The following is a 12583-nucleotide window of genomic DNA, read 5'->3' as shown; positions in this document are numbered from 1 at the left end:
CCTTAGCCATCTTTAAGAGATCAACTATTAAGCTAGTTACTTAGCTATATATTTTAATGTCTCATAGCTAGCTGTACTACTCACTTTGTCTTTGCATTAAACAAATGCCTGTTTGTCTAACTTCAGGCTTTTTATGGCTGGTGTCATATGGTGCTAGCTGTGAGTGAGGTGAACCTAGTGAGTGAGGTGAACTGTTTGCTAGCTAGTGAAATAACGTTAGCTGGCAAGTTAATATATATTTTGCAACTATCAATATCATCCATATATAACGTTAAATTAACTGCACCTTACCGGTTTTAGAAAAACCCTCTGATAAGATAAATATCTACCTCATTCATACGTTATGGGAGGTAATTAGCTAGAGGTAATGGCAGCTAGGTCACCAAACTTACATGGGCCAGAGATCGCAGTTGCTAGTTCCAACCGTAGTCTCTACTCTACTACTGTAACCACACCTATCCAGCAACTACAGTGCTTCAAGCAAAGTGCCCGCGTGTGGTCCTAAAGCCACACTGATTCGAATAGACTCTGTGCACCAGCGTAGTGACGAACTTCCGCTTTTGTCTAGAAGTCGGTATTGTAGTTTCCGGTTTACTTACTAATACTCATCCGCATTAGTAAACACCTAAACTCACAACAAGATGAGTGATGCTGTTGTACGAAAAAAAAAAGAAATATAATGTACGTGACTCATTTAAGTTTCAAGGTACAAATCATTTTAATCAGGAGAATATCTTCTTTTTAATAAAATATGGCTTGCGCCATTCAATGACTTCAAACGCTAGACTTGAAATAGTCAGAAAAGGCGATGTTTTATATACTTCCACGTAACGCAGGTTTAAGCGCAATTAATACCATATAGGACCAGATGTTTACTTCCTATGCCAGTTGTTATTTTTCAGTTTTGAGTCTATGGAATTTTAAGCTTCATTCAGGTTGAAGAGGCTGAACGAAGGTTCGTTTCAATTCACTTGCTATGGGGATGCGCTAGCGTTCCAGCTCAGCCAGCGTTCTTTTGCCGTTTTTGAGGCTAGGGTGAATTTTTATGTGTTCTATTGTCTTGCCTAATACTACACTAAAAAGGAACACGTTGTGTGGTTCTGTTTTGCTGTGTGTATTATTTATACCTTTATTCATTTTTTAATAACGTAGTTTTATTTATTTCATAATGGCATATTTCTTCCTACATACAATGGATCCAAATTTAAAGTTCATTGTACATGTTCAAAATATAAATAATGTGTTACATTAAAGACATTGAATATGGAGATATTTACCACTCCAGAGCCTTTCTTCATCCAGACGATAGTAAGGGAAGGGTTTCCCGTCCAGCCACAGTTGAATACAGCATCAGTTCCCAAATCCACTTGTAAGGACTGAGGCTCTGCAGCCATGCGTGGACCAACTACAGAAATACAGTTAAAGCAAGTCACCATCTCATCAATATAATATGACCATTAACAGAGGTAATTCTACATATAGTGTTACTATAGGTATCAAATGTGTACTGTGCCCTCCAAGATGATTGGCAGCCTTGGTGAGCAACTTATTTTATGACCTTCCACTCAACATTCATGCCAAAGGTTGCAAAAGGTTGATTTTATAGTCAATTAGTCATTTTTTATGGATTTTCAGGAAATTGTAGATGGTTGTCCTGCTGGAAGATCCAACAACAAATGAGTTTTAGCCTCCTGACAGCCAGGTCTTTTTCTAAAATCTCCTTGTACTTGACCTGAGCCCAGTACCCTTAGAAGCAAAGCAGCCCCACAACATAAAATATGCATCACAATACTTCAAACTGGGGGGCTATTTTTTGTTCTGTTTTGTCCCAATTCTGATGAAATTAGAGGGTTTCTTTGAGGAAGATTTTTAAATAGGTTGTTTGTATGGATGTTTTATGTCACAATCACAGAGGCAGGACACAGGTTCAGAGTGGTAGCAAGACATTCACTTTTAATTTAGGCTTGCAAAAACAACAAAAAAAAAGGAGCAGAACAACCAACACAAAAGGCATAAACAATGATCCACATAGTGGTGTGGACAAATTCAACTAATATAGGGTCCCCAATTAGAGGCAACGGTGTACAGCTGCCACTGGCAATGATGTAAAGTCTGCAACTGCGCAGAGAGTCCTAGAGGCATATCTTCTGCCAGTTCCTGACTATGGTCCCCCAGACCAGTGCAGAGATGGCCTGGGGGCATCCTCACAGCCAGGACTTGACATTGTGTGGCCAAGATTCAACAAAATCCTCCAATTGTGATCGTTTGACAGTTTTTTCCACTTGAACCATCAGCTTCACTCTGGGTGGGGGTAAAATACACTTGAGTCCTGTTCCAGACACTATTTTAAGTCCTGTAGCCATTTTATTACAGCAATTGCCATATTTAGGAAGGTCAAAAGCTAGGGGTGGGCGATCGATTTCAAAATATCGATACTACAGATACTATGTCTCATTTTTGAAGATTGATTATAGTATCAAAGCAGTTTCAGTTTCTCTCATCTATGTTGTGCCAATTTCATCAGAGTAGAAATGAAATTCAACACTACTGTTGTTTGCTCCTTGGGGTTTAAGGCCAGGTGTTTTGTAAAAGCACTTTGTGACATCTGCTGATGTAAAAAGGGCTTTATAAATACATTTGATTGATTGATTGAACTGTCACTGAGTGCAAACAACGTTCCGTTGTCGTTAAAAGCACTTCTCCAGCTCCACAACAGTGGCTTGTGACTGTGGGCTCATACAAAGCAAATGCGCGTTGTGAATGCATAGTGCCCTGTGGTGCACATCCTGACTATTGGTGCCAACCGCCACTCCGAGATTCAAGCCTACATTCATTGCCTGTGTGAATGCCATGGCTGGCTGGACGTAAGAAGCGCATTGCGCTGAGATGTTTTACAGTGCTAATTAATTAATTAGCACACACTGTTGATCTACCACTCTTTGACAGTCTAAATCATGGAGGTTTAGGCACATAGACAGTTTGTTTCCCTTTAATTTAGTGCTGAGACTGGACTATACATGAAAACTCATCACTTATTGGAAAGCCATTTCTATTTGTCTTTGGCATGCTGTGTCACAATGTGAAAATAGGAAATTAAGATATACCGAAATGATTAATTCTGTTGCAACCAAGCCAGTATATAACACTGGCAAAAACATAAATGTTTGGTCTTACATGTTTACATGAGACAATTGGGTACACACTGTTATGCAAAAGACACACCAGAATTGCTTTCCTAGACATATGGAGTTGTTCTCGATGGGTCCAGTATAAGTCATTTTTTTGTGAAAAAATGCCTACTGTAAAATAGTGTACATATTTTCACTATATACTGAGTAGAATGCATAACATTTGATTTACATAATTTTGATAGCTACCAACAGAGGTGACTCACAGTAAACGTCAACATTGCGACTAATGTTTGTGTTGCCCAAAGGGTTGGTGACCTCACAGGAGACAGGCTCAGTGAAGAAAGAGTGGTCCACCATAACCTCATAGGTATTGCCAGATATCTCCTTGATGACATTGCCTCCTTTCGCCCATCTATAGAACAGCAGAAGACATTGCATTGCATTAGAGCATTGGTTTTCCAACTTTTTTCATCGGATCCAAATGACCCAAAACAAAAGGGTATTCTCAAATTGTACAGTAAGTTTTTATATTATTAGTAGTAGTTGTAGAGGTAGTAGTTGAACATGAGCTAAAGATTGTATTTAATGTGTTCATGCAGCTGCACTACCAGGCAGAAATGCAACCGTAATATGAGGCATAGACTTGCCGTTTAAGTATCAAGTAAAAACATTTGAGTCTCAATCCCAAATTATATCTATCTAGTTTTGGATAGAACTCCTTTTACCTCCAGAACAGCCTGAATTACTTCATGGCATGTACTGTATTCAACAATATGCTAGAAACATTCCTATATTTATAATGGATTTTCAATTCTGGTTACTGTTAGTTTAGGAATGTTGGTACTATTATCAAAAGACATGTAATAAAATTAATCTTTGAAGTACTAAAGGCAATCTGTTACAGTTTAGTTTTCTTTGTCACTTTGGTACTAGTATTCATATTAAGGTGCTGTGTTTCAAAACTCTTAACACAAAACTCAAAACAGATCATACTTGCAAACCAACTGATTTTGCTTTCATTTGGGTTGTAAACATCTTTCACCACAAGATCAATGATTCAACCGCTAAGTTTTTGGTGAAATCCACAATAACAGTAACAAACCCTAACATGTATCTTCCTCTTCCATCTACCTTCCTTCTTCCTATGATATTTTACACATCACAAGATGCATTTCAACTGAGCTTCATTTTAATCATAAAGAATGGTAAGTACATCACTAGAAATGAACAACCATTATTAACTACTGTCTTATACATAGCAAATTAAACAAAGACTAAAGGATATGCCTTGCATGTTTGTAGCTGGCAGCACAACTACTTCTAGCTAACGTTAGCCCCCAGTCAAACATTGATAACCTACCTTAAAAAAAAAGATTTGCTAAAAAAATACATTTGCTACATCATGTTGTACAAACAAGATGAATAATGCAAATTGCCATTGTTGTGTTAAAAATAGAGGTAAACATTTTAATTCCTCCCAATGTGACCCCGCCCCCTCGCCCGAGAGATTGGCCTGTTCTTATTTCACACCGTGCAGAGTAATGAGCGCAATAAAATGCCGTGTCCAATGGGCATTTTGTCTGCATTTTCCTGGCCACTTGTGGGCATGTATGTTTGTTCATAAAAGTGTGTGTTTCTGTTATTAAATGAGAAAGTTTATGTTAATGAGCACATGCAGCTTGTGTGTCAATACACTTTTCTGAGCGCAGATGAGGATGTGGGATAGTTAGATAATGAAAAATTGGAAGGACTGTATGATAAGAACTTTTCCCAGGAAAACAGCAGACAGGAAGAAAAGACATCACCGGCTATCAATTTTTATGAAGGTAAAACAGCAACATACGTTTTTTTGATTGTTGTAAATTAGGTTGCAAAATGTTTTGCACACTTGTAGAAAATATTTGCAAACTAGGAATTACTACTGTAATTTGCCAACTTACTTTTGTAGTTGTATAAAAATTTGCATTATTGTAACTAACTTGATATTTGGAATCATGCAACTCATTAATATCACTTGCCAATGTAAAATACAGACGCTCAGAGTTTTGTCACCAAAATGTCGCTAGAAATGTGACAAAATTATTTTTTGTAAATCAGTCTACGGTAGTACGTTTCACAGCTTGGCGTGGGAGGTGCTGGAAAATAGAGCTCCCCTCTATAATATGCAAATTTGAGACTCATTTTGCTAGCCAGCAAATAAGAAAAGGACAACCAATAAGAAAAGGTGTGTCTGTTCCTCCTGTTCACAGTATCTCTGTGAAAAGTTCCTACTATACTATCTTTCCTACAACAAACATTGAAAAGTTCATCATTGCGGTGCCCGGATGTCCAGGGCTGTATAATGTCCATTCATATAGAAAGCTGTATGGGTAAAGGTGCCCGAGGCTATCTACCTGGTGGGTTTTATTGAAGATGACTAATACATTGTCATCAAATACAGAAACACTACACTAGCTACTGCACTACAACTCTAGCTACTTTCTCTGCCTATAGAACAATTTGAATTAGGATTAATTTGGTTACTTTTCATGAATGTAATTATCCCATATCCTTACTTGTGCTCATATAATTGGATTGACATCATACTACAGCTAACTACATAAGCTAGTCCTTCATTGATTACAAAACAACAAACTTTTCTGAACAAACATACACCCCCAATTGGAACCAAGCATAGGCATGCGAAAAGCCAACATGCCTGGTGGGCAGTGCCGGAAACAGATACCAGGCAGCATGCCAAGCCAGGAATCCAATACAATCTTTCCTACCACCATCAAGCTTGTGAGCTAGTATAATACTGTAACGTCTTAGACAACAAAATGAACCGGAGAAGTAGATATGGTTTCCAACCAATAGGCTATTGCCTACCCCTAACTGAATGAAACACAAATCAGGATGATGCTAACACCAGATTGCTATTTCGCAGGTACACAGATCTGTATCACACAACATGAGGAACTCCAAGACTCCTTTACTCCCCGCCAAAACTCCCCTTATGAAGGCTCCTACACGGGAACCCTAAGATGCCACCCCCCACAGCCAACTGGCCACCCACAGAGTTAGCTAGCAGCACGACATCCCGCCAGCATAATTGTCACCCACCCAGTAAGTCCAGCCCTAGAACAATCTCAAACTGTCCATAGTCCAGGGTCGCCACAATACATTGTCATTAAATACACAAACACTACACTAGCTACTACTATACTGTGGTGATTTTCTCAGTGTCAGGCTATTTTTATTATGATTTATTTGGTTTCTCTTCATTAACCTATTTATCCATTATCATTACATTTGCTCTAATAGTGGATTGACATCATACTACTGCAAGCTACATGAGTTCGTCAATGTAAACATCCTGCATTTATAACAAAATAACAAACTTTTTTGGAACAGCCAACCATGAGTAGGCACACGTGAGAGATGTCAGTTGGTCTCTCACCTATACATTGTGACGGGTGGGTTTGCTTTGGCAGAGCAGTGGAACTGGATCATGTTTCCTTCCAGAATGGGCTGTGGCTCCACTGACAGATTGACAAGTGGCAAATCTGTATGGACACACCAGAGAAAGAAAATAAATTATCCAATGTAAAAACCTTTAAGCGACTTAAAATTTCTTGCAATGTTCATTTAACAAATAGAATAGGCTAGTGATTCCTTGAGTAGCTCGTGTTTAAATATTCTCACATTTTTCATCTTTCAGTGACGATTGTGGGTTAAACAACATGCGTATATGATAACAAAGAGAATATTTTGGAACAATACCTCAATGTTTATTGAACATTCCAACATGTAGAGACTTTGAGGTTATTTTTGGTATCACAATCATGATAAATGCTAATATAAATATATACAATGTTTCTAGCATCATTCTCATCAATCCCTTTACGATTACCAATACACAGTTACAGTGGGGAGAAGTATTTGATACATTGCCGATTTTGCAGGTTTTCCTACTTACAAAGCATGTAGAGGTCTGTAATTTTTATCATAGGTACACTTCAACTGTGAGAGAAACAAAAATCCAGAAAATCACATTGTATGATTTTTTCATAATTAATTTGCATTTTATTGCATGACATAAGTATTTGATCACCTACCAACAAGTAAGAATTCTGGCTCTCACAGACCTGTTAGTTTTTCTTTAAGAAGCCCTCCTGTTCTCCACTCATTACGTGTATTAACTGCACCTGTTTGAACACCTTACCTGAATAAAAGACACCTGTCCGCACACTCAATCAAACAGACTCCAACCTCACCACAATGGCCAAGACCAGAGAGCTGTGTAAGGACATCAGGGATAAAATTGTAGACCTGCACAAGGCTGGGATGGGCTACAGGACAATTGGCAAGCAGCTTGGCGCAATTATTAGAAAATGGAAGAAGTTCAAGATGACCGTCAATCTCCCTCGGTCTGGGGCTCCATGCAAGATCTCACCTCGTGGGGCATCAATGATCATGAGGAAGGTGAGGGATCAGTCCAGAATTACATGGCAGGACCTGGTCAATGACCTGAAGAGAGCTGGGACCACAGTCTCAAAGAAAATAATTAATAACACACTACGCCATCATGGATTAAAATCCTGCAGTGCACGCAAGGTCCCCCTGCTCAAGCCAGCGCATGTCTAGACCTGTCTGAAGTTTGCCAATGACCATCTGGATGATCCAGAGGAGGACTGGGGGAAGGTAATGTGGTCTAATGAGACAAAAATTTAGCTTTTTGGTCTAAACTCCACTCGCCTTGTTTGGAGGAAAAAGAAGGTTGAGTACAACCCCACGAACACCATCCCAACCGTGAAGCATGGAGGTGGAAACATCATTCTTTGGGGATGCTTTTCTGCAAAGGGGACAGGACGACTGCACTGTATTGAGGGGAGGATGGATGGGCCATGTATCGCGAGATCTTGGCCAACAACCTCCTTCCCTCAGTAAGAGCATTGAAGATGGGTCGTGACTGGGTCTTCCAGCATGACAACGACCCTAAACACACAGCCAGGGCAACAAAGGAGTGGCTCCGTAAGAAGCATCTCAAGGTCCTGGAGTGGCCTAGCCAGTCTCCTGACCTGAACCCAATAGAAAATCTTTGGAGGGATCTGAAAGTCCATATTGCCCAGCGACAGGCCTGAAACCTGAAAGATCTGGAGAAGGTCTGTATGGAGGAGTGGGCCAAAATCCCTGCTGCAGTGTGTGCAAACCTAGTCAAGAACTACAGGAAACGTATGATCTCTGTAATTGCAAACAAAGGTTTTTGTACCAAATATTAAGTTCTGCTTTTCTGATGTATCAAATACTTATGTCATGCAATAAAATGCAAATTAATTACTTAAAAATCATACATTGTGATTTTCTGGATTTTTGTTTTAGATTCCGTCACTCACAGTTGAAGAGTACCTATGATAAAAATTACAAACTTCTACATGCTTTGTAAGTGGGAAAACCTGCAAAATCGGCAGTGTATCAAATACTTGTTCTCCCCAATGTATGTGTCCAATACTAACATATCAGAAGCACTTCATTTTAAGTGTTTCTCACACAACAGCTTTACCTTGTTTATGCAGGCACAGTGCTTTGCCTTCAGGTTGCATGTCATATGCCTTTTACTCAGAAGTGGCCATGTGCCTTTAACTCATAAAAGGGGTATGGGGAAATTCTATGTCTTTTAGGAATACAGGAGGGTAAAAGTTGTGTTTTTTAAAATAAATAATGCATAACATTTTTAGAAAGGTATAGAGGAGCATTTTAAGTCACAAATTGGTCAATAAGATCAGAGGAAAATGGGGCCTTTCTAAATACATCTAAAAAAAATTACCTGATTTTACAAGGATGGCGACTACATGGATCATTATTTTAATACTGAACAAATGATTGAAATGATGGGGTACTTTGTCACTGACAATTATTGGAAAATCTAATATCTATATAAAATTATCTTGAATCCTTTAATGACTAATGTGTGTGGTCAGACAAATATTAAGGAAATGAGGGAAATAAAGTATCTCTATTAACAAGCTTTCCAGTTTCTAACTCACATCTTGTGCTGTGCAGCTGTCGCAGGTGCTGTCAAATGCATTTCTCTTTTAAAATGATGTGGTATCTATCAGTAGCCATTGGTTTTCCAACCTGTTTTCACTTGACATATTTGTCACGTTTCTTTTTTACATCGTGGTCGGGCTATAGGAAATTCACATCTAGGCAACAACTTTTCCTAAAGTCGCATTCTAAAATATTTACTGATGAGTCAGCATTATGACCAATTATTTAATCCTCTGTATATAACTTCGGCAAATATATTTCAATGTATCATCCCAACACCTTTCCTATATTCCCCATTCTAGCTATTAAAAGAAAGTTTAGTCTCAACACTACCATACTGAGAATATCATAAGCCCTGGCCTGTCCAAACTGAATAGCCTGGTAAATAGGGTATGCAAGCAGGAACGGGCACATGATGAGAATAGCAACACATTCTAAAACGGGATATATTGGAATTTCATAATTATTTAAATTACAGTGGCTCTCAAAACTATTCACCCACTTGGACTTTTCCACATTTTATTGTGTTTCTTAACATGACATCATCATGGATTTAATTAGGAGTTTTTGCTACTGATCAGCAAAAAAATTGCATAATGTCAAAGTTAATGAACTGTGGAAAAGTCCAAGGGAGGTAAATACTTTTCAAGCCACTCTACATGATCTCCACTTCAGTGGACAGAAAAATTATGAAAGCCCCCCTCTATTTTTATCTGGGAAGTGATTACTTAAATTGGCCCCCTTTAGAATGTTTATTATTTTTTATCCTTTCTCCACTATTCTGCACCCCCACGTACCTTACTCTTTTGTAAGCAGACAGCTGTCTCATCAGTATTTACTGCCACGTACCTTGCACGCTGCCCCCTTTGTAAAAGAGAACAAGGCCTGTTTCATAAATACTCATCCAACAGGAGGTTAAATCAGGTAGGAAGGTGCATATCTACTATTTATCCATTATTATAAATTAAACTTGTGTTTTCACTAGCAAAAATAGGAAGTCAGAGATTTATGGCTGGATCCTTTTTTACACCCCCTTTACTAAACAATTAAGTTCCAAAATTGTGGTTTTGGACTATCTATTGGCAAGCTGTTTATTGGAGTTTCTAAAACTTCCCTAACCGCCCTCTTAATTTTTTCCAGAGCCGTATATTTCTTAAAGCATTTGATATCCAGTTGCCTAATAAACAACATCATTATCAAATTAATCAGCATTAGTTATCATATGATCAAAGAGTTATCAAACTGATACCCAGCACCACTGATTCAGTAAAATTATAGAGTTGTTTATTTATGGTGCAGCTTAATTAAGCACAGTGTGGATCTTAGCATGAGGATTATAGATAGCAGTAGGTAACACCAGCATTGTTACTTGTCCACAGTTGATGGGGGTGGAGAGTGCTAGAGGGTTATTTGAGGGGTAAGTGGGACACAAGATCCCCTTACTTAATAATTTGCTCCTGCCTACGCTCATTTGTTCGGCACACTGTGAAAAGCTGTAATTGAAGTCCCCGTTTTGGAAGTGAAAAGAAACTTTTTGAGAGATTGTTTGTTAGAAGCTACTCCTTCTCGTTGTACATCCTTGTGTCACAGAAATGGGGAGCTCAGAGAGAACATCCTGTTCCATCCATCATATTGTAGCTCCTTCTTAAGCTTTGTGTCACACAAACACCACACACTGCACCTCCGCCTCACTTTGACAAGATTTTAGAAAAAACTGCAAAGGTTGCAAACACCAACAAATGTTAATCATTTCTACAACCATACTTCAATTTCCCTGTATACTTGCATTGAGCCAGAAAGCTCCTGTCAGGAAACACATAACAAAAATAATTGAGCCGTCACTTGTAATGGATTTCTAAATAGCATTTGCAACTTTATTAATCATACTTAATGGTGTTGAAGGGGCTGGTTTTGAGTTATGTTAATTTCTTTTGTTCACTATCCCTCCCTTACTGTGCAGTTCTTAATTGAAAAAATAAGGATCTATGAGCTTACAGTACCTTCCCTATTTTGAAGGGGAATTGGGCATGGTCTACTCAAAAAACACGTATGGCATAGCAAATAAATGAGCCAGGGATATACGTTTCCATATTGCCAAAGAGATGTAGTTAGACAAAAGAGAATTTTCCACATTTTGTTATGTTCTATAATGTATAAACTTAATTTTTACCTCATCAATCTACACAAAATACCCTAACTGGGTTGGACTGGGAAATACATTCTGCCCTGGCACTTCAGCCATACCAGCCCCCATAATGCACTCACTCACCCCCGTGCCAGTAGTCTTTCTAGGGCAAAAAGACACCAAGTCCAACCTGGTGGACTTCAAGATAAAGATTTGATTGAGATTAAACCCAAGAGAAATTATTCAACATTTTTAATAGATTTTAATTCGGGACAAATACTAATATATAGTAAGTATATTTGTGTTCAGATGTCATGACAGTTTTTTTTATGAGACAAAAACCTACTATAAATACAACACGAGTCTTCTATCTACCACAGCACATGACGCTGCCAAACATCAGTTACAGTAGTAATAGGTTTATCTGGGCTGCCTAAATCAGTGGTTCTCCAGGGGACACCTAGCCACCTAACAATGTTGTTATAGTCCTGAACAAGTTCACCTGAATGAAGCACGGAAGAGCTTGATGATTAAATCCCAGTTGATTCAGGTGTGCTAGATCTGGAAAACATCAAATACATGGACCGGCTGTAGGTCCACCAAGACAGGTTTGAGAACTACCTTGTACAAGCAGTTGCCCCTGCTGTATTAAGTGTTCCACTGGCCTGCTTGTATCATCTGTCCTCAACCTGGCTCATTGGTACAGGGGTGATGCAACATGTAATTAATTGATAAGGGGAAAAGTGAAGGGGTCTTGGTACTTTCCAAATGCACTGTACAGGATGCGTTCAATGCTTGTCAATGGTTAAGTTGAAAATATCAGTACACTGCAAATCTGAGAAAGTATGCAGACAAGTGAATTTGGTGTGTTACGAGAGAAAAAGTGTCAGTCTTGTCATAGGCATCAGGCATGAAAACTGAATCAAAGAGAGTCATAGACACGTCAGTCAAGCACAAATTAATTTCAAGCAAATTGGCATTGCAGCAGATAAGGATTCCACCAAAATAATAAAACTACAAACACCATACAATCAATGGAAAAAGCGAATACCATCAGGGCAGTCACTGAGCGTCCAGCGAAATCAGCAATTTGGCCATTATTGAAAAACAATTTGTCTTACAGGCACAAAGATGATAACTGCCATTCAGAACATGCAGACACCAACAGAGAAAGTCACTCCAACAGCTGTTGGGATTTGTGAAATATCGTAAATTAATGTCCCGTCTATCTGATGTGTGACTATGAAAACGACAACACCCATTAGTCACGCAACACCCATATTAAAAAAAAAAGCAC

The 12583-nt window shown here is 38.7% G+C and overlaps 1 protein-coding gene across 3 annotated transcripts in view; it reads right to left on the bottom strand.

Annotated features, from left to right (window-relative positions):
- Positions 1-12583, bottom strand: part of kirrel3b (kirre like nephrin family adhesion molecule 3b) — a 191401-nt gene that overhangs the window by 37433 nt on the left and 141385 nt on the right. For all 3 annotated transcript variants that reach the window (XM_034292094.1, XM_020041329.3, XM_010893311.5), the window contains exons 6-8: positions 6571-6676; positions 3395-3543; positions 1278-1405 (exon numbers count right to left, since the gene is read on the bottom strand). In XM_034292094.1, the coding sequence (XP_034147985.1) occupies positions 1278-1405; positions 3395-3543; positions 6571-6676 (383 nt within the window). The remainder of the gene's footprint in view (positions 1-1277; positions 1406-3394; positions 3544-6570; positions 6677-12583) is intronic.

Source organism: Esox lucius, chromosome 1, assembly GCF_011004845.1.
Source record: "Esox lucius isolate fEsoLuc1 chromosome 1, fEsoLuc1.pri, whole genome shotgun sequence".
Classification (NCBI taxonomy): Eukaryota; Metazoa; Chordata; class Actinopteri; order Esociformes; family Esocidae; genus Esox; species Esox lucius.
The sequence above is the reverse complement of the archived record's forward strand: the minus strand, read 5'-3'. Positions and strand labels throughout refer to the sequence as shown.